The 22875-nt window shown below is 50.3% G+C and overlaps 1 protein-coding gene across 1 annotated transcript in view; it reads left to right on the top strand.

Moving 5' to 3' along the window:
• The window catches only part of NOTCH3 (notch 3), a 34704-nt gene extending 19019 nt beyond the window's left edge, over positions 1-15685 (top strand). Inside the window, exons 20-33 of the mRNA XM_006876815.1 lie at positions 913-1097; positions 1605-1737; positions 1822-2079; positions 2161-2279; positions 2620-3185; positions 6652-6978; positions 8266-8420; positions 8507-8729; positions 9587-9671; positions 10555-10717; positions 11777-12081; positions 12299-12446; positions 13856-13953; positions 14654-15685. Coding sequence (XP_006876877.1) covers positions 913-1097; positions 1605-1737; positions 1822-2079; positions 2161-2279; positions 2620-3185; positions 6652-6978; positions 8266-8420; positions 8507-8729; positions 9587-9671; positions 10555-10717; positions 11777-12081; positions 12299-12446; positions 13856-13953; positions 14654-15685 — 3797 coding nt within the window. The remainder of the gene's footprint in view (positions 1-912; positions 1098-1604; positions 1738-1821; positions 2080-2160; positions 2280-2619; positions 3186-6651; positions 6979-8265; positions 8421-8506; positions 8730-9586; positions 9672-10554; positions 10718-11776; positions 12082-12298; positions 12447-13855; positions 13954-14653) is intronic.
• Positions 15686-22875: the final 7190 nt, after the last annotated feature.

The following is a 22875-nucleotide window of genomic DNA, read 5'->3' as shown; positions in this document are numbered from 1 at the left end:
AGCGTAGTGGTTACGAGCTGTTCTACGGGAGAGAGATGAGGCTTTCTGCGCCTGTAAGGATTTACAGCCTCGGAAACCCTGTACAGGGTCGCTATGAGTCGGAACCGACTCCATGGTACATAACAACAACCTGCTCTTTCTAGATCTCAAAAGTGAGTAGGTCTAGGACCCACCCTACATGGATTATGACTACATTAACATAACAAAGAAACCTCTGTTCCCAAATGGAATCCCATCCACAGTAACCCCTGCATGGCAAAATGGTTAAGCACTCCTTTACAAGCCCAGAGGTTGGCTATTCGAACTCACTCAGAGGGGCCTTGGAAGACAGGCCTGACCAATCTGCCCCTGAAAGGTCCCAGCCTTCAGAACCACGGAGAGCAGTTCTACTCTGCACACACGCACACACACACACACACACACTTGCTGTGAGAAGGAGTCAGGCTTGAATGCAGCTAACAACCACCATCTGTATAAACCAAACCAGACTCGGTTCATTCTGACTCATGGTGACCCCATCCACAGCCAGAAGGGCTAGGGTTCCAACAAACATTTTTGGGGACACAATTCCATCCATAGTAGTGACAGAGCTGGGGTGCGCTGTGACGACGTGTGTATGAACATGTGTGTGTGTGACTGGAGTTGTACCAGCAGGGGGCGGGTATGATGACTTTGATGCGATGCCAGCAGGGTGTGTGCCCATAGGTGATTTTGGTCACCACAGTAGGGGTGCTGTGTGACTCCAGCTGGGATTCTGGGTGATGCCGGCAGGGCTGTGTACGTGTGTGTTGTGAATGGTTAAGGCCATGCCAGTCTGGGTGTGTATGACAACCTGGGTGATGCTTTGGGTAATGTTGGTGGGGGAAACCTATGTGGCTGCCTGTGTGCCTGATGCCGCCCTCCTCTGCCCAGGTGTACAGCTGGAGCAGCTGTGCCAGGCTGGCGGGCAGTGTGTAGACGAGGACAGTGTCCACTACTGCTTGTGCCCAGAAGGCCGCACGGGTAGCCACTGTGAGCAGGAGGTGGACCCCTGCTTGGCCCAACCCTGCCAGCATGGGGGCACCTGCCGTGGCTACATGGGGGGCTACATGTGTGAGGTAAGGGGTGCCATGCATCTGGTCATGGCCCTGTGTGAGTGTGCCTTTCTCTGGGTGTATTTGGGTGAGAGTCATTCTTCAGGCAAAATCTCTAGGTAGTGTAATTGGTTAATAGCTTGGCTGCTAACTGAAAGGTTGGAGGTTCGAGTCCACCCAGAAACTCTTTAGAAGAAAGACTTGTCAGTCTGCTTCCTGAAAATCAGTCATTGAAAACCCTGTGGAACACAGTTCTACTCTGACTCACATGAGGTAGCCATGAGTTAGGGCTGGCTCCATGGCAAGTCTGTAGATTTGCGGGTATCTGTCTTTGGTTGTTTCCTGGGTGTTATCTGTGTTTCTGGCTATGGTGTCTTGACTATTTCTCCTGTGTCTGTCCCTCTGGGTTGGGTGTGTCTTCTGGGTGCCTGTGTGTGTCCTCTGTGCTGGCTTTTCTGTGTCTTCACAGGGAAGTTTGGGTGTGTCTGTCCCCGTGGCTGAGTGGATTTCCATCTTGCCCTCACACTGTAGTGTCCTGCCGGCTACACTGGTGACAACTGTGAGGATGATGTGAATGAGTGTGCCTCTCAGCCCTGCCAGCATGGGGGCTCCTGCATTGATCTGGTGGCCCGCTATCTCTGCTCCTGTCCGCCCGGGACACTAGGTATGACCGGGCTGCCGGGGCCAGGGTTGGAGGGCAGGGTGGAAAGCTGGGACTTCATCACCCCTGACTGTCCCGATCCCCCAGGTGTGCTCTGTGAGATCAATGAGGATGACTGTGGTCCAGGCCCCACCCAGGAGCCCAGCCCCCTGTGTCTGCACAATGGTACCTGTGTGGATCTGGTGGGTGGCTTCCACTGCACCTGCCCGCCTGGCTACACCGGTTTGCGATGCGAGGCGGACATCAACGAGTGTCGCCCGGGCACCTGCCACTTGGCACACACTCGGGACTGCCTGCAGGACCCAGGTGGGAGCTTCCACTGCCTTTGCCACACAGGCTTCACAGGTAAGTGCAAGAGAGGGCCTGGGCAAGGACATGCTTGTCATTTCCCCACTACAGCGGACTCACCATCCCCCATTCACCCAGGTCCCCGCTGTCAGACTGTCCTGTCCCCCTGCGAGTCCCAGCCTTGCCAACGTGGAGGCCAGTGCCGTCCCAGCCAGGGCCCTGGGGGGGCGCTGACTTTCGTTTGCCACTGTGTCCCGGTAGGTGTAGGTGGGGAGTGAGTGGGCGTTCAAATGGCAGACAGTGTTTCTGGGGAAAGAACTTCTGGTGGTCTCAAGAGAAGGCCTAAACAGGGGTACAGGGAAGGGTGGAACTTTCTAGGGGAAAGCCTGTAATTACCTGGAGGAAGTAGGGGCGTGGCCTCGGGGGAAGGTGGGCCTATCTGTAAGGTGAAGCCTCCGGTGGAGAGGAATGAGATTGGCTAGGACCTGGGGAGGTTGAGGATTCAACCTCTTCAAGTCTTGACCTCCGCTAACTCTCTCCTCTTCCCCATGTCTTCTTGCCCTCGCTTTTTCTTCTCTTGTTCTGCCTTACCCCCAGCCCTTCTGGGGTCCGCGGTGCGAGCGGGTGGCGCGCTCCTGCCGGGAGCTACAGTGTCCAGTGGGCATCCCTTGCCAGCAGACCGTACGTGGGCCGCGCTGTGCCTGCCCCCCGGGGCTGTCGGGGCCCGCCTGCCGAGGTTCGCGGGGGTTGCTGCCAGGACCCACCAACGCCAGCTGTGCGGCCGCCCCCTGCCTGCACGGGGGCTTGTGCCACCCCGCGCCACTCGCGCCCTTCTTTTTCTGCTCGTGTGCCCCGGGCTGGGCAGGGATGCGCTGTGAGGCGCCCTCCGCTGTCCCCGAGGTCGCCGAGGAGCCGCGGTGCGCTCTTGCCGCTTGCCGCGCCAAACGCGGGGACCGCCGTTGCGACCGCGAGTGCAACAGCCCGGGTTGTGGCTGGGACGGTGGCGACTGCTCGCTGAGCGTGGGTGACCCCTGGCGGCAGTGCGCGGCTCTGCAGTGCTGGCGCCTCTTCAACAACAGTCGCTGCGACCCTGCCTGCAGCTCACCTGCCTGCCTCTACGACAATTTCGACTGTCACACTGGTGGCCACGAACGTACCTGCAAGTGAGTCTCCGTCCGTTCATCTGCTGTGCATCTGGGTCTTATCTGCACGGGGTCACCGCCTCTCAGAATTGTGTCCAGTCTGCCTGGCATTTTAGCCCCAGTCTCTCCTTCAATCCGCCCAGTCTGTCAATGTGTTTGTCTTCCTAGCCATCTTTCTGCCTTGCCCTGATTTGCCTGTCAGACCATTCAAGTGCCCTGTCTGTTTATACTTTCTGTGTACTTGCGTGTCAAGCTGAATGCTCTGTCCATGTACCCTCCGCTGTCCATTGATACACACCTATGGCCCCCATCCATTACCACGCCTGCCCTTCTCCTGCTATATTTTGCTTCTGATACTACACACCCTCTGTGTGATTGTGTTATTACTGTTAGGAGCCACTGAGTCCGTTCCGATGCACAGCGACCTTATACATAACAGAATGAAACACTGCCCAGTCCTGCACCGTCCACACAATTGTGTTAAGCTTGAGTCCATTGCTGCTGCCACTGTACCAGTTCAACTCGTTGGGGGTCTTCCTCTCTTTTGCTGAATCTCCACTTTACCAAGCATGATGTCCTCCTCCAGGGACTGGTCCCCTCTGATAATATGTATGAAGTATCAGAGATGGAGTCTTGCCAACCTTGCTTCCAAGGAGTATTCTCGTTGGACTTAGTCCAACATAGGTTTTGTTTTTTTCCCTCTGGCAGTCCATGGTACTTTCAACATTCTTTTCCAACACCATAATTCAGTTCTACAGTCTTTCTTATTCCTTGTTCATTGTTCAAATTTCACATGCATGTGAGGCAATTGAAAAGACTGTGGTTTGAATCAGGTGTACCTTAGCCCTCAAGCTGATATCTTTGCTCTTGAACACTTAAAAGAGGTCTTGTGCAGCAGATTTGCTTAGTGCAGTATGTTATTTGATTTTTTGATTGCTGCTTCCAGGAGCGTTGATTGTAGATCCAAGCAAAATGAAGTCTTTGACAACTTTAGTCTTTTCTTCCTTTATTTTATTTATTGCTCCAGTTGTGAGGATTTTTATTTTCTTTACATTGAGGTGCAATCCATACTGAAAGCTGTATTCTTCCATCTTCATCATTAAGTATTTTAAGTGTTCTTCCCTTTTAGCAGGCAAGCGCGTATCATCATCTGCACATCGAAGGTTGTTAAGGAGTCTTCCTCTAGTTTCTTCATATAATCCAGCTTCTCGGATTTATTTGCTCAGCATAAAGATTGAATAAGTGTGGTGAAAGAATACAGCCTTGGCACATATCTTTCCTTATTTGCAACCATTCAGTGTCCCCTTGTTCTGTTTGAGCGATTGCCTCTTGGTTTATATATAGGTTCCTCATGAACACAATCAATTGTTCTGGAATACTTATTTGTAATATTATCCGTAGTTTGTCATGAGGTACACAGTCAAAAGTCTTTAAAGCACAAGTAAACATCTTTCCGGTGTTCTTTGCTTTCTGTCAAGATCCATCTGACGTCAGCAATGGTATCCCTAGTTTCATGTCCTCTTCTGAATCCAGCTTGAGTTTTTATCAGTTGAGGTACTGTTGCAGCCATTTTTGAATTTTATCTTCAGCAAAATTTTACTTGCATGTGATATTGATGATACGGTTCAATGATTTCCATGTTCTGTTGAGTTACCTCTCTTTTTTGTTGTTGTTAAGTGCCGTCGAGTCGATTCCATCCCATAGTGACCCTGTATAGGGTTTCCAAGGAGCAGTTGGTGAGCTTGAACCACTGACCTTGCAGTTGAAACGACTTTGCAGTCTGACGCATTAGCCCACAGCACCACATCATCTCTCTTTGGAAGGGCACAAGTATGGAATAGATGTGTGAGCGCCTCCAATGCTGCATTAGTTTGTTGAAAGATTTCAGTTTATATTCCATCAGTTCCTGGAGGCTTGTTTTTTGCCAATACTATTAGTGCAGCTTGGACTTCTTTCTTCCTTCAATACCACTGGATCTTGATCATGTGCTACCTCTTGAAATGGCTGAACATTGACCATTTCTTTTTGATACAGTGATTCTGTATATACCTTCCATCTTCTGTCGATGCTTTCTGCATCATTCAGTATCTTTTCCATAGAATCCTTCAATATAGCAAGTCAAGGCTTGAATTTTTCTTCATTTTTTTGAGCTTGAGAAATGCTGAGCATGTTCTTTCCTTTTGGTTTTCTATTCCAAGTCTTTGCACATTTCATTCATTACTTGACTTTATCTTTTCAAGCTGCCCTTTGAAATTTTCTGTTCAGTTCTTTTACTTCCTCATTTCTTCCATTTGTTTTAGCTTATCTATGGCAGCTTTGCGGTTCTGAATCAGGCTGCTAACCTGAAGGTCTGCACTTCAAAATTACCAGCCATTCCATGGGAGAAAGGTGAGGCTTTCTGCAGCCGTAAAGATTTAAAGCCTCAGAAATCCTATGCAGGGTCTCTATGAGTTGGCACCGACTCTGAGGCACGTAACTACCAACCACTGACCATGCTGGAGAGCAAGTTTCAGAATCTCTTCTGAAATCCTTTTGGTCTTTTCTGTGTTTTTTAATGACCCCTTATTTTCTTCCTGTATTTGTACTAAACGTCATTCCACAGCTCATCTGGTTTTTGGTCATTAGTGTCAAATGCAACTAATCTGTTCTTGATAGCCTTAGGGTGAATAGACGTCTGTTCCAACAACTGGACAATCCATGTGTTCAGGGTAGAAGTAACTCCTCCATAGGGTTGTCAAGGTTGTGACTTTTCAGAAGTAGATCACCAGGTCTGTCTTTGGAGGCATTTCTGGGTGGGTTTGAACTGCCAATCTTTGGATTAGTTCTATTTTTGCTTTTACTGATGTGTAACTGGATACAACTCATTCTGCTTTCTCTCCTCTAACATCTATTCCACCCTACTGGAATGGCTCCTCCACATGGGAGATTGGTGGCTGGACCTACCCTAAGTGTTCCCAGGATCCACACCATTAGTAATGGTTATTGAATCGAATGGAGTCCTGGTGTGGCGACGTAGGATAAGCATTCAACCACAAGTTCGGTTGTTTGAATCCCGAGGTGTGGTGGTTCAAACTCACCAGCCACTCCTCAGAAATCCTATATGGTGTAGCTCTGACTATATTGTACTTAACACCAACAGCTTTGAATGGATAGAGTTGTTGTGGCTTGGTACAAATGGTTCAAAGGATTGATTACTGGCCGAAAGGTTGGCAGTCAAAGTCACCCAGAGGTGCTTGGAAGAAAGCCTTTGCATTTGCTTCTGAAAGGTCACAGGCTTGAAAACCCTGTGCACCACTTCAGTCCTACTCTGTTTACATGGGGTTATCAGGAGTTCCAATCAACCCCACTGGCAACTGGTATGGTATGGTGTTAAGCGAATTCATAGTTGTATTTGCTGAAACCTTTTCAAGTTCCGGAGCATTTGGGGCCCCTTGTGCACTGGTTATCTGCCCTTGAGACTCCCTGACCTGCCTTCTTTGCCCACCAGCCCCGTGTACGAGAAGTACTGCGCAGACCACTTTGCCGACGGCCGCTGCGACCAGGGCTGCAACACGGAGGAATGCGGCTGGGATGGGCTGGACTGCGCAGGCGAGGTGCCGGCGCTGCTGGCGCGCGGGGTGCTGGTGCTCACTGTGCTCCTGCCGCCGGAAGAGCTGCTGCGCTCCAGCGCCGACTTCCTGCAGCGGCTCAGCGCCATCCTGCGCACGTCGCTGCGCTTTCGCCTGGACGGGAATGGCCAAGCCATGGTCTTCCCTTACCACCGGCCAGGCCCAGAACCCCGTGCTCGGCGTGAGCTGACTCCGGAAGTGATCGGGTGAGTCATACCACCTACTTGTGCTGATTCATCCCATGATATGCCTCCACCCCCACAGATGGCCCCACCCATTCCCACTGGTGAATCCAGAAAACCCTGCTCTGTACAAGGGCTCTTGGGAATGGGGCGCTCTGAGCAGACCCAGGTCTTTCTGCGATTTTACTTAACATTTTGTAATGGAGTACCTGGATGGGTGGTACCCTCGATTCATGTGTTGATTGTTAACTTGGACGTTGGTGGTTTGAGTTCATCCAGAGGTACCTGGAAAAAAAAATCCACAAAGCATAATTCTACTCTGAGATCCATGCGTCGGAGGGCAACGTTTTTCCTCCCCCCAAATTTGGATATGGTCTAACTTCATAGCAAAGAAAACCCAATTTCAAAGCAGGCTTGTCTTCACAAATATAGGGATTAGGGTTCCGTTCCACATTGTTGTTGTTAAGTGCCGTCGATTCAGTTCCGACCCATAGTGACCCTGTATAGGGTTTCCAAGGAGCTGCTGGTGAGCTTGAACTGCCGACCTTGCAGTTCAAACGACTTTGCAGTCTGGCGCATTAACCCACAGCGCCACTCATTGAGGGAGAAAATAATTTATACCCTAGAGCATGAATGGTGCCCCAGATTGGGCTCCACCTTTGGGCACGAGTCTTTTGCACCCTCATACCAGTTTATGGTTGGCTATGGGAGTAGAACTTGAAGCCTGTCTTCAGAGGCCCCATGGAGTGGGCTTGAACAGTCAACTTTTTGTTTTGAGTGCTTAAACTTTTGATCCATCCAGGGACTCTGTTCACAGGTATTTTGTTGTTAAGTGCCATCAAGTCGATTCCCACTGATAGCAACCCTGTATAGGGTTTCTGAGGAGTAGCTGGTGGGTTTGAACCGCTGACCTTGTGGTTTGCAGTCCAGTGCTGATCCTACAGCACCACACCAGAAGTTCACAGGTATAGGGGTTAAGATTATAACACATGTATTTTTTGGGACACAATTCAATGTGTAACAGGCTAGGTCTTAACACAAAGGATGTTTGCAAAAGCTTAAGACACTGTGTGAAGGAATCGCAGGATGCCACAAGCAGTTAAGTGCTTGACAACGAGTCGAAAGGTTGGTGTTCGAACTTAACCAAAAGACTCCTCAGAAGATGGCGCTAGCATTCAGCAACTCAAGGCCACTGTCTTAAAAACCCTGTGAAGTCATTAATGATAACTTGGCTAACATCTCTTAGGACAAAGGGTTTGTGAAGGCTTGATCACTGGGTTAGTCTGGTCCTCCTGTTCATGTGTCCTGTAGTTCTGTGGTCATGCTGGAGATTGACAACCGGCTGTGCCTGCAGTCACCCGAGAATGACCACTGCTTCCCTGATGCCCAGAGCGCGGCCGACTACCTGGGTGCCCTGTCGGCGGTGGAACGTCTGGACTTCCCGTACCCGCTGCGGGCTGTGCGGGGTGAGACCATGCCCCAGGGCTACACAAGGGATCTGGGGGCCCAGTGGGGGACCCCGCCAGAGCTGAAACCCCACTTCTTCCTGCAGCTGAACCCCTGGAGCCGCCGGAGTCGAGTATGCCTGTGCTGCCGCTGCTGGCCGCAGGTGCCGTTTTCTTGCTGGTCATTCTCGTCTTGGGTGTCATGGTGGCCCGGCGCAAGCGTGAACACAGCACCCTGTGGTTCCCCGAGGGCTTCTCACTGCACAAGGACACGGCTGCAGGCCACAAGGGCCGACGGGAGCCCGTGGGCCAGGACGCGCTGGGCATGAAGTAAGGATCCTGTCCGCTGAGACTCACTGACTGACCTCTGACCCTGGCCTGACTCTAGCTTCAGATTCTACACTGGGCTCCACTGTTCGTCCCCCCTGAGCACTGACTCTGACCTGGTGGTCACCCTGTCCCAGCCCCCCCCTAATTCCACACGAATCCTAGCCCCTCAGATGCCCCCGTGCCACCCAGTGTGTATTCCCACATGACTGCTGACCTCATGATTTCCGTCTGCACCCCTGGGCCTGTTCTTCATGATTCCCAATCCCACCTCTGGCTCCAACCCACCCTGACCTTTCACCCCATCTCTAGCCCATGGCCCTCTATCTTGGCCTTGACCTCCATCTTTACCTTTGACTTCCTGACTTTCCCCTAAGATGCCCTACCCCACCCTGACCTGACTTCACCCAGACTTCTGGATTTGTCCCTCACTTCTGACCTCATGACCACTGACCCTTCACCATCATGGCTGCATCTCCCACCTAGTATGAGGTCATCCCCAATAACCACACTGTTTCCCCATGGCCCCTCACTTGGCCTAGAACCCACTGCTCTGATCCCTGACCCCATCCTTCCCTCTGATTCCACCTTAGGACCCACCATCCCCCATCATAACCCATGACCCCACAACGATCCCTTCCCCCAATTCCGCCTGTCACTGTTATATTCTCTCATTGTGAGCCCACCCCACATCCTGTCACTGGACCCTGTCTCAACCCTGTCCTGTATGCTTATTGACCAATTCAAGATGCCTTGAGCTCGTCTCTCTGACCGTTCCCCTGACTCTATCCACAAGTCCCTCTCCCAGGTGGCAGGCTGCCAGTGTCCCCTCATATTTACCCTTTTCACTGTCCCCACAGGAACATGGCCAAGAGTGAGAGTCTGATGGGGGAGGTGGCAACAGACTGGATGGACACCGAGTGCCCGGAGGCCAAGAGACTGAAGGTGCTACCCGCCTACAGGGTCCTGGGTGGGGCAGATGGTCAGTGGGAGAGCCCAGGGGAGGTTCTGCTTTCCTACCACCTACCCCTCAGGCTCAAGAGAAAGGTTGCAGCTTCCTGGTGTTGCTCTGTGGCCTCAGGGAGAAAAGGAGATGTATCCTTGGGTGCAAATAGTGAAGCCTTTGACGTTTAGCCGAAAGGCTGGTGGTTCGAGTCCACCCAGAGGTACCTCAGAAGAAAGGCCTGGCTATCTGATTCTGGAAGACCACAGCCTTGGGAATTTCTACAGATTGGTTCTACTCTGTAGCCATGGCGTCGCTGAGTTAGAATCTACTTGAAGGCAACTAACAAGAACAGCAGTGGGTCGAAGGTCCTTGCCCCCTCCCCAGCTAGGACCCTGGTCCCAGACCAGCCTGGGGTCTTCCCCGGAGGAGATCTTTGGTCCAAACAGATTATTTTCTGTGCTGAATCGGAATGTTATCCAGTGTGCCCAGCCCCAAAGTGCACCAGGGAGTTCTGAGGTCATCGACGCTGTTACCTGGGCACCTGCTGGACTTGGTGAATGAAACAAAGACAGAGGGTGTTCGTGGGTTTTCAGGGGCGCTGTGTACCTTTCTGGTGGCACAAGGTCCGCGGTTCAAACCCACCAGCTGTTCTGTGGGAGGAAGATAAAGCTTCGGCTTCTGTAAAGTTTCATAGCCTCGGAAACTGAAGCAAGTAGTTCTCTGTCCTAGAGAGTTGATGTGAGTCGGAATGGACTCACAGCAGTGGGGTTCTTTGTGTGTGTTTGAGTGAGAGAAACCCTGGGCGGGGGCCACTCCCACACTGGTGTCTGTGCCCACCTCCAGAGGGTGAGGTCTGAAGACCCTGGCTCCTTGTACCTCTAGGTAGAGGAGCCCAGTGTGGGGGCCGAGGATGCTGTGGACTGCCGTCAGTGGACTCAGCACCACTTGGTGGCTGCGGACATTCGTGTGGCGCCTGCCATGGCGCTGACACCACCACAGGGCGATGTGGATTCCGACAGCATGGACGTCAATGTGCGCGGTCCAGGTCAGTGATGGCGCCCCTGCCCCTCCTTCTCACGAGAGGCTGTTTCTGGAGCTGCGTTCTGGGGAGAACTGGGCTGTATTCAGGCGTCTGTGTATGTGTGTGCAAATCAGGAATCTTGGTTGTAAGTCACAAAAACCCAACTCACATTAGCTTAAGTTAAAATTAAAAAAAAAAAAGAAAAAGGATTTGCAGGTTTAAGAGTTGAAAGTGCCAGGTGCATTTGGATCTAAAACTCAGTCTTTCTTCTCCCACCTCTAAGGGCTCAGTTTCCGGCCAGCTGTGGTGGCTCCAACTCCAGCTAACTTTTTCCTGGGGGCAGCAAGATGGCCACTGGGTGAATCAACCCTCTTCTTGCAACTGCTCAATCAGAAGTCCTAGGATGAGTTCTGATTGGTCAGATTAGGGTCACATGTCCATCCCTGAGCCAATCAGTGTGGCCAGGGGGCTAGACTATGCAAATCTATAGGGTGGCTTGCCTCTCCCTGTGCTGAGGAGAGGGGTTTAGTTCTATCCGGGCCTCTACCCATGGATGAAGAATGGGATGCAAATGGTTCCCTAAGGAGACCAGAGCAATATAATGTAAATATGTGTCGAGTGTAACTGACCATACTGCCCAGATCCTCTTGGGTCTGTCACATTTTTGGGTACTCCTATCCCGGCTTTGTTCTGCCTTTTCTCCCTGTGGTTGTCTTTGGAAGTCCTTCAGGCTCCAGGAACCTGCAGTGCCTGGGAAGTTATGTCCCCAGAGGCAGTGTTTACCCATGGCGTTGGTACAGTTCACTCTCCAGAGAACCCCCATGGGATGGGGCTGAAGTAGGTTCCTCGAAGTTAGCCTGAGGTTGCACACTTGCTGGGTTTCCCCTGCTTTAGTCCTGGATGTCCTACTTCCAAATCACATGCTCAGGAATCCTTATCCTGGGTAAGCTTGGGGCACCTGACACAGATGTGTGCATATGGGAGGCCCTGCCACTCCCATTTTCCCCTCGTGTGGAGCCTGTGATACTCCCTGGAGAGACCTTGGTGCCCACCACGCTCAGGGGTTACTTCTGATTCCCATAGATGGCTTCACCCCGCTAATGCTGGCCTCCTTCTGTGGGGGAGTCCTGGAGCCCATGCCAGCTGAGGAGGATGAGGCCGATGACACGTCAGCCAGCATCATTTCAGACCTGATCTGCCAGGGCGCCCAACTCGGGGCACAGACTGATCGCACTGGCGAGACAGCCCTGCACCTGGCTGCTCGCTATGCCCGGGCTGACGCGGCCAAGCGGCTGTTGGATGCAGGGGCAGATACTAACACCCAGGACCACTCAGGCCGTACCCCTCTGCACACAGCTGTCACCGCCGATGCTCAAGGTGTCTTCCAGGTGAGACTGAGTACTGGGTCAGCCTTTCATTAACTGAGTTACTCTTAATGAGCTCATTCTCATTTATAAAATGGGATATACGGAATACCATGTTTGGCTGTTTCTTTGATTCCAGGGCAGGTGGAAGTCGGCAGTGCTTGGGGCTTGGGAGTCCTCCTGACTCTGTTTCTACCCTGTCTGCCCCTGCTGCATTGTTCTCCTCTCTCCACCCACCCAGATTCTCATCCGGAACCGATCCACAGACCTGGATGCCCGCATGGCTGACGGCTCGACGGCACTAATCCTGGCAGCCCGCCTGGCAGTGGAGGGCATGGTGGAAGAGCTCATTGCCAGCCACGCGGACGTGAATGCTGTGGATGAGCTTGGTAGGCAGGCAGAGAAAGTAGTGCTGTTGGGGCTCCGAGGGGTACTACCTGGTCCCAGCTCTTGTGTTTGTGTGAATTCACACCCACGTGTAGACTTGAACATTGAAGTTCATGCACACCTAACCATGCTGCAATGTGGACGTGCCACTGCATGCCCGTACAATACCACTGTGGTTTAGAAAATGTTGCCCTTCCCCAAGGCACTTTCCATCTGCCTTGCCAGAACCTACTGTATCGCCCTCTGCTGGACAACCATGGTAATGCATGTGCAGATTTGCCCAATTTACAGTGGTTACGTTCCGAACTGCGTTCGAAACTACCAGCTGTTCTTCAGGAAAAAGATGAGGCTTTCTGCTCCCGTAAAGATTTACAGCCTCGGAAACCCTGTACAGGGTCGCTATGAGTCAGAACCGACTCTGTGGCACAGAGCCACCACCAACCACAGTCCCTGGATGGTGCAAGCAGTTAAGGCTCAGCTTCTAACTGAAAGATTGGCGATTTGAGTCCAGCCAAAGGGGCCTTAGAAGATTGATTTCTGAACATTTAGCCTTTGAAAACCCTATGGAGCATCACAGTTCTCTCTGTCACCATGAGCTTACTATGAGTCAGAATTGACTAGGCAGTGTTTTGTTCTGTGGTGTGTGGGGCGGCTGTGAGTCGGGGCCTGACTCAGCACACTGCGAAGGCACCTCTGTGGAGGCCTCGCGTTTGCACCTGTGCAGATTCCCAGCAATGTGGCTGACACTTGGGGCCGGAGCATTCTTTGTGGTGGGAGTTGTTGTCCTGGGCACTGTAGGGTGTTGAACAGCATCTCTGATCTCAACCCACTCAGTGCCAGCAGGATCCTTCCTCAGCTGTGATGGCCAAAACTGTCTCCAGACATGCACAGTGCCTTGCTAGGGGGTAAAATCCCCCCCCCCCCCCCCCCCTCCGTTGAGAACCCTGGCTGTAGATGGGCACTGTACTGAGCCCTCCTGCACTGATGGATGTGTTCTGTGTCTGTCATCTATGGGCTAGCCACTAGCCACACACAGAGAGACTCCTGGAAATGCGTCTGGGTGACAGAGAACTAAATGTGCATTTATTTGCATTTTAATTTGAACTGAAAGAACCCCCTGTGAATAGTTGTGGTAGGTACACCCAAGTGAAGCACACTCAGTGACCCAGTGCTCCTCAGTAGTGACAACCATGTGCAGGTAAGCACATGCACACATGCACACACAGCTCCCTGTGTACTGGGAGTTGGCGACACACACACACACATGTACAGAGAGTGCCTGCCCATACACGTGTTTGATGACTTCGTGACCATCCTGCTCCAGGCCACGTTCTGGGCACTTTCTGCTTTATGCTGTGGGGACAGAAACATGAGCTGGGTCCAGACTCTGTCTTCTCCCCTCTCCCTCCAGGGAAGTCAGCCTTGCACTGGGCTGCTGCTGTCAACAATGTGGAGGCCACCTTGGTCCTGCTCAAAAACGGAGCCAACAAGGATATGCAGGACAGCAAGGTGAGCCTGGGTTTTAGCCTACCTGGGGGCTGCGGTAGGGACATTGACCTTGCCTGAGGCCACCTTTCAGGGTGGGATTTGGGCCAAGAAGCCATGACTAGGGAGCAGAGGAGGAAGTCTATGGCCACTGCTGTGTGATGTTGGGCAAGTTCACTAACTTCTCTGAACATTAGTTTCCTTACCTGTGAAGTGGAAGGGAAAAGCAACAGTATGGCCTCTCCCGAGAACTTGGTGAGCTCTAAAGTGTCTGTAAAGTGCTTTTAGTGGGTCCTCAATAAAAAATCCTGACAAGGTCTCTGGGTCGGGGCAAATGGTTGGCACTCAACTACTGACCTAAAGGTTGGCAGTTTGAACCCTCTCAGCAGCATCACAGAAGAAAGGTCTGGTGATTGGCTTCTGTAAAGATGATCACTATGGGGTAGCTCTGCTCTAACACATGGTGTTGCCATGAGGTAGAACTGACAGAATGGCAGTAAGTTGGGTTTGTTTTTTGTTTGGACCTAGTGCCTCACTTGCCTCACCCTGGCTTTGGCCCCGAGGCTCCATAGATGTGCCATCAAAGAATGAATTTGCTCAGGTTCTTCCAGCAGGGTCAGGAGTTGAAACGGGGTCTGTGAAGCTTCAGCAGATTTGGCTGGGGGTAGCCAGGAATTTTAACGTGGCTTTCATGACCCTGATGCCTGTGGGTTCTGGCCCCCAGGAGGAGACGCCCCTGTTCCTGGCAGCGCGTGAGGGCAGCTTTGAGGCTGCCAAGCTGCTGCTGGACCACTTTGCCAACCGAGAGATCACCGACCACCTGGACCGGCTACCGCGGGACGTGGCCCAGGAACGGCTGCACCAGGACATCGTGCGGCTGCTGGACCAACCTAGCGGGCCCCGCAGCCCTCCAGGCCCCCACGGCCTGGGGCCCCTGCTCTGCCCACCCGGGGCCTTCCTCCCGGGCCTCAAAGCAGCGCCGTCAGGGGGCAAGAAGAATCGGAGACCCCCTGGGAAGGCGGGGCTCGGGCCGCAGGGGGCCCGGGGACGGGGCAAGAAGTTGACGCTGGCCTGTCCAGGGCCATTGGCAGACAGCTCCGTCACCCTTTCACCCGTGGACTCGCTGGACTCCCCCCGGCCCTTTGGGGGGCCCCCTGCCTCTCCTGGTGGCTTCTCCCTTGAGGGGCCCTACGCAGCCGCCACGGCCACAGCAGTTTCTCTGGCGCAGCTTGGGGGTGCCGGGCGCATGGGTCTGGGGCGCCAGCCACCAGGCGGCTGCGTGCTGAGCCTGGGTCTGCTGAATCCGGTGGCGGTGCCTCTTGACTGGGCCCGCCTGCCCCCACCAGCCCCACCGGGCCCCTCGTTCCTGTTGCCCCTGGCCCCAGGTCCACAGCTGCTGAACCCCGGGACCCCTGTCTCCCCCCAGGAGCGGCCCCCACCTTACCTCGCCACCCCAGGACATGGTGAGGAATATGTGGCAGCTGGGCCCCATAGCAGCCCCCGCAAGGCCCACTTCCTGCGTGTTCCTAGTGAGCACCCTTACCTGACCCCCTCCCCTGAGTCCCCGGAGCACTGGGCCAGTCCGTCCCCACCTTCCCTCTCAGACTGGTCTGACTCTACACCTAGCCCGGCTACAGCTGCTGGAACACTGCCTGCCCAGACCCTCCCCCTGCCAGTTCCTGGCTCCCTCACTCAGACCCCGACCCAGCTGGGGCCCCATCCTGAGGTCCCTCCCAAGAGGCAGGTGTTGGCCTGAGAGCCTCGTTAGTGCCTGGATCTCGGGGAGTTGATTTCACCTCACCCTGACCTCTCTTCTCTTTAGCCTTGTTCAGTCCCTTGCACCCTGCCTTGCTGGTGGCCGAGGCAGACCATCAGCCCAGGGCCTCAGTCTTCCTTTATTTATAATGGGTGGCACTGACTGCCCCACCCTCCCAGTCTTGGGGTGAGTCTGGGACCTCCTTTTTGTCTCTTACTTTCTCTTTCCTTCTTCCCTCCTCCGGCTTCACACTCTTACATGAGTGGATTTTTCTTTTTTTTTTTTTACATTTTGTATAGAAAACAAATTCATTTAAACAAACTTATTATTATAATTATTTTTTACAATATATATATATGGAGATGCTCCCCCTCCCTGTGAACCCCCGGTGCCCCTGTGGGGCTGAGTCTGTGGGCCCGTTTGGCCAAGCTGGATTCTGTGTACGCAGTGCACAGGCAAACTGGGACCCTGTGTACCAAGTACACGGCCCTGGTGTGTACCAAGTAGGCACCCTTGGGCGTGCCCTCTGGAGCCAGGGGTCGGGTGAGTCTTGGGAGCCTCCTCCCCCACCCCTCTCCCTTACTTCACTGCATTCCAGATAGGATTTATTCTAACTTGCTGGGGGAAGGGCCCTTCTGGCCTGAAGAGCCCACTCCCAGGTCCCTCTTCCTCAGAACCCTGCTGTCCCTGGGACCACCTCCCATTGGGAACTGGGGAGAAGCTGGTGAGAACTTGGGGTTCAGGGGAGAAGCCTGTAGTCCACTTTGCTTCCCTGTAAATATGGGACTGCAGGGAGGGAAGGAGCTGCTTGCGGGGAGACCCCTCTCCCTGATGCTCCCCTGGCCCAGCCCCACGGCAGAATAGAGGTATTTTTAGGCTATTTTTGTAATATGGTTTCTGGTCACAACCCTTGAGTAGTTGAATACCAGTCCCTGCATTGTACAGCCCCTCACTGCCTAATAAAGGAATAGTTAACACTCAGTGTCACTGTTCTGTGTCTAGGTAACCTGGGGCATGGTGGTGGTGGGCCTTTTTCTGTCTACCCCCACCCCTAGAGATCAACTGAACTCCCATTTTGGTGTAAAACCCATTGGACTTGACTACTCACAAGTGTTCTCTTCTGGCAGAGAATGACACTGATTGGATCGTAGGTGAACCAATCAGATTCCATCATTTGCGAGCTTTCTTTAGTTGATGCTGAAGGTGGTACCCATTGGTGGAGCTTTTAAGGTCACAGGTAGATTAAGAAATGTGGATGGTCCTTTTAGGGCCTTTACTAGTGTGAATAAACAGCCCGAGCATGGAACTAATATTAGAAAGTGTCAGATATGGGAGCTCTTAGGGCTTCAGATCATTAGACACTCATTCCTTCAACAACAATTGGTATTTGATCACCTTTTCCGTGTCTGATGCTGGTTTGGCATCACTCTCACCTGGAGATAATCCCATGCTCAGTGCAATCAATTCTCCTTAATCTGTGCTAGCATCCTTTACAGATTCCAGTCATAGTTTCCTAGGGTTCCCATGATAATGGTGGTAGTTATTAGCCGTGGAGTCGATTCCAATTCATAGCGACCCAGCATAGGGTTTCTGAGGCTGTAAATCTTTACAGGAGCAGAAAGCCTCATCTTTCTCCTGCAGAACCGCTGGTAGTTTTGAACTGTTGACCATGAGGTTAGCAGCTCGCCTTGTAATCACTACACTACTAGAGCTCTTTTAACAATATACCACAAAAATGAATTTATTAACGAAATCAGTTTTCTCAACTCTGTAAGTTCATGTCAGAATATAAACCATATTGATTCCTTCTGAGGGCTCATAGAGGAACTGTTCCACGCTGCTCTTCTGACTGCTGACGGTCCTTGGCATTCCTTTGCTGCTTATGGCTCCATCTTCATATGATGTCTATCCCTCTCTGAGTCTGCCTCATGTCTTTTTTTTTTTTTTTAATAGAACACCATTCAGAAGAAAGTAGGATTGTGAGAAATTCTCAACATGGGCCATCTTCAGGAATAAAGGGCACATGAGGTTGCTAGACCAGACATAGTTGTTAATTTACACCCAGCAGGATGAATTGGGGGAAGGGTGAAAGAACTCTGTTCTAGGACTAAGAACTTTAACTAAGAATACAGCCTTTTCAGACCATGGGCACCATTCGGGGTAGATTGTGGAACTGGAGGAGGGGCTTTTTCGAGACAGGAACAAAACTGCAGGCCGGCCATGTGGCGTGTCTGCCCGTGTCTACTGGGTTCGGTACCCACTTTTGCAAAATTGAATAAAGAAAACCTCACTCTTGCTAAAATGAATATGGATTAGATTATTTGAGCGTTTGTCGGTATTGATGTTTCTCACAGGATTAGCACCCATCCTACTATAGTATGACTTTGTTGAACTTAGATGACAACACCCCCAAAGAAATCCCTATTTTCCCAAATATAGTCACATTCATAGGCACAAGGGTTAGCATTTCAACATACATTTTTGAGGGACAATTTAATCAATACCAGGTTGGGTTTTGTTTCTTACAACCCATTAGGTAAGACCCTCTAGGAAAGGTGGTTGTTGTTGGTGGTTATGTGCCGTGGAGTCGGTTTTGACTCAGAGCGACCCTGTACAGGGTTTCCAAGGCTGTAAATCTTTCTCCCGTGGAACAGCTGGTAGTTTCGAACTGCTGTCCCTGAGGTCCGCAGCCTGATTCGTAACCACTACACTACCAGAAGGAGGTGGGATTTAATATCCATTGATTTACCATATGAGTTGAAATGCTGTTGGTTGCAAGTGACGAAAGTCAACTCAATTGGCCTAAACAACAACAACAACAAAAGGAAATCATTAGCTCATAAAACTATAAAGGACCAGCTTCAGAAAAGAGTTGGTCTGCTGGCTCCAAAGAGGTCCAGAAGGACTAAGTTTTTCTTTGGGGTTCATTTCATTCTCAGTCCAATCTCTCTTCCCCACTACACTGTTCCAGCCCTCCGTTAACTAAATAAGAGCAGAGGTCATAGACATCATATCTCTATATGGTACTTCCTATGGAAAAGAGAAACTTCAAGCAACTTTGTAGACATCTTGGGGTTGATTTTCTATTGATTCCAATTGATTTGTGTTGCTAGTTGCCATTAAGTAGGTTCTGACTCATGTGTAACAAAATGAAAAGCTGCCTGGTCCTGGGCCATCTGCACAATTTGTGGCATGTTTGAGTTCACTGGGTCACCTACCCATCCCTTAATTCAGAGTTTCTCCACCTCAGCACGGTTGATATTTTGAATTAGATGTCCTGTGCATTGTGGGATGTTGAGCTGCATCCTTGACCTCCACCCACTAGGTGGCAGTAGTGCACATGTGCACACTCAGACACACACACACACACACACACACACATCACATCACACACACACACACACACACACACATTGTGACAACCAAAACTGTCTCCAGACATTGCCAACTTCTCCTGAGGGACAAATTGCACAGTAGAGTCCCAGGGCTATAACTATGTATGTATTATACAGCAGCAAGCCCATAACCACTATAATATATTCCCTGCTCTGGAAGTAGGGGTAGGGTAGATTTGGAGGCAACCAAGTTGGAATTAGATGCTGAAAAAGCAACTAACATATGTTCACTACACCTTTGGCTGTTTTTTGGAGATGGGGTAGTTCCTTCAGTTATTGCTTCAAGCTTATTTTATGTTCATTCTATCTTTCCTACACACATTTATTGTGCATTTATTGTATACCAAATCCTGGACAAGTTGTTGGGGGAAGGATGGTGAATTACATAGATCTAGTCTCAGTTCTTAAGGAATTCCAGCCTAATTAGGAGCCTTATAGGGGACATCTCCATGCTCCCTTAGAAGTGTTTAGTACATGCTGACAGTATCTGACACCTGCAATTCAACACTCAGGAAAAGCTTTCTCTTGTGTAAGCCAAGAACACGCCTTAACAAATCTATCTATTATCTCTCTCTCTGTCTGTGTTTGTGTCTGTCTAAGCTCTGGTAGTGTAGTGGTTTTGAATCGGGCTGCAAACCGCAAGGTCAGCAGTTCAAAACTACCAGCTGTTCCGCGGGAGAAAGACGAGGCATTCTGCTCCTGTAAAGATTTAAAGCCTCGGAAACCCTGTACAGGGTCGCTATGAGTCGGAATCGACTCCACGGCACGTAACAACAACAACAACATCATCTACCTCTATCATCTATTTATATCTATTATTTTCTTTTAGATGTATCTGTCTATATTTATATGGGAGCCCTGGTGTGGCGCTGTAGGATCAGTGCTGGACTGCTAACCACAAGGTTGACAGTTCAAACCCACTAGTGGCTCGTTTGAAACCCTATACAGGGCTGCTTTGAGTTGGAACTGACTCAACACAACAACAACATACTTATGCGAGAATGAGTCAAAAAGTATTGCTACAAAACCATAGAAACCTTTATTAAACAAAAATATCAAAATGTGAAGCTCTTGTTCCTCAATAGCTCCTCCATCTATGGCTACACACTTCTGAAGGCTAGTGCGCTGTGGGCTAGTGCGCTGCACTGTAAAGTTGGTTTGAATCGCAAGGTCGGTGATTCAAGCTCACCAGCTGCCCCTTGGAAACCCCATACAGGGTCGCTATGGATCAGAACCGACTCTATGACACACAACAACAGTAACAATACCTTCCATGGAGAATGTTGTACTTTTATATTTACACCATGTCAAAATGGCAGTTTTGGTATCCTTAAGGGATTCAACTAGTGTTCCTTTTAAATGTTTTTCTTTTTCATTTTTAGTTTTGAAAACAAAAAGATGCCAGAAGGAGCAAGATCAAATTCTTTAGTGCAACTTGCTTGGTCTTTCCCTCACCAGTGCAGATTTTGACTTCTTAAAACTTCTTCACATTAAGCCCCTCTGATCATCCTGTGTCCTTGGAGAAAATCTATCAAGATTATCCCTTTGGAATTAAAAAAGAAAAGGAAAAGTAACCAGCCTAGCTGTTGTGGACCGTGTAAGACTGGTCAGAGGTTCGAGGCCCTATAGGCCCGACTGTAACAAATGAGGCCACTGGCAGTTAATGGAAAATTGCTTTCATTTTAATATTATTACATGTATTAATTTAATACACGGAGCTCTTGGTAATCCACAGATAAATGTGATATTTTCCTAAAGCTAAGACTAAAGGTTGCAAGGTCAAGCCTTTCTCCAAAAGGATTAACTAAAAATATTTTAGCTACTTCTCGGTTCTTTGTTCTATAGACAAAGAACCCATCCTCCCTAATCCCTTTTCCAGGTGCAGCCCATTCACCTGGGCGTCTCCTGCAGAACTCTCACCTTCCCCTAACTGACCTCAGGGGCTATAGATATGTTAATTGGGCCTGAGAATCCAAGTTGCTGGCCTTGGATTCGAACCAGTGAAGTATGATGTAAAGTTACCTGAATGTCTGGAAAAGTACTGATGTTAGCTGTACCTTGCCTAAGTCCCTCCCAGCTTGGTGTGAAACTCCTCCCCTAAATAAAGCAGAGGCCTGGGCCTCCCCAGGTGTGCATTACTGGTTGGAAGGCATGGAGTAAAGATTGCAGGGCAGTGAGTTGCTGCCTACAGAGGCCATGATGCCTGTAGTCCCAAGCCTGCCCGCCAGTGATGCATCCACCCTGGCTTTGGGGTGCCTCATTGTCTCCCTTCTTCTGTTTGTCTGTGTATTCTTTCGCTATCCCTATCGCCGCTGGATCTCCCTTCCTCGTGAACCAAACACTCGTGAACAACACAACTATGTTGAGGTCAGACCTCGGCACCTAGCCATTGTTTTGATTGAACCTTTTTGTTTTGAAGATACCCAAATGAGACTAAAAGAACTTATCTGTACTGTGGTGGCTTGTGAGTTGCTGTGATTCTGGAAGCTATGCCAGGGGTATTTTAAATACCAGCAGGGTCACCCGTGGTGGACAGGTTTCAGCTGAACTTCCAGACGAAGACAGACTAGGAAGAAGGAGAGACGGACTACTTACAAATATTTAGTCACTGAAAATCTTATGAATAGCAATGGAACACTGATTGCAGAGAAATGTTCAAATACATTTTGTTTGAAACAAAACCATGCAATATCATTGATCTGCAATGCACTGAATTTATATGTTCTTAGTGTGAAGGACCATGTGGAGCAGAGCATAGACCAGACACTGTTTTAAGGATCAGGAGGTGTTTCTTACTCACAGAAAAAACAGGACAGGGATCCATGGAACAACAAACATCATTACCAGTCAAGGTTCCCTGATGTTAGGTTCCTGTCTAGTGTGAGAAGTTACAATTGCATCCAAGCATGACCCACTTTGCATCACGGGTGAGAAACCCCCCAAGCCCCTCTCCTCCATGGTTAATTTTAGCAAGCTATGATGATTTCGTGTCAAACAACATGTACAGAAGGAGACTAGGGGAAGAGGGTAAGCAAAGGAAAAGCCTTCCCTGCAGGCAAGAATGCTAATCACTGCTCTCTGCTCAGGGTGCGTGGTCTTGTTCTGAGTGACTATTCTAGACTTGGAGTCCTGGTGTGGTGCTGTGGGATAAAGCACAGGAGTGCAGGGCCGGTTTGAACTACAAAGTTGGCTGTTCAAACTCACCAGCCTCTCCTTGGAAACCCTATACAGGACCGCTATGAGTTGGAACTGACTCAACAGCACTTAACAGCAACAACAATTCTAGACTTTACTGGAACAATTCTTCCTCCTTTCCTCACTCTTTCAGAGCGCAGTCACCTCCAACTAAGGTACATACTTCATGTCCATCTGTAGCGAATATGCCCATTAGTAGTTATGGAGATGGTGGGGGGCAGTTACAGTAAAGTGCATCTTGGTACCCAACTTTATGGCTAACATTAATATATCTGTGTATCTATATATTCATGTATGTATTTTGTATCTATCGATTGTCTATCCATTTATCTACATATCTCTCAAGGAGCCATGGTGGTGCAGTGGTTAAGTGTTCATCTGCTGACTGAAAAAATGGTGGTTTGAACCCACCAGTTACTCTGCAGTCTGCTTCTGTAAAGAGTGTAGCCTTGGAAACCCTATGGGGCAGTTCTACTCTATCCTATAGGGTCGCTATGAATTGGAATAGATTTGAAGACAACAGGTTGCTTATCTATCTGTTTTCTATCTTATATCTATTCTCTCTCAATATCATCTGTCTTTCTATTATCTACCTATTAA

Source organism: Chrysochloris asiatica, unplaced genomic scaffold (genome assembly GCF_000296735.1).
Source record: "Chrysochloris asiatica unplaced genomic scaffold, ChrAsi1.0 scaffold00417, whole genome shotgun sequence".
Taxonomy (NCBI): Eukaryota; Metazoa; Chordata; class Mammalia; order Afrosoricida; family Chrysochloridae; genus Chrysochloris; species Chrysochloris asiatica.
Note: the sequence above shows the minus strand (reverse complement) of the source record. Positions and strands in the feature narration are given on the sequence as shown.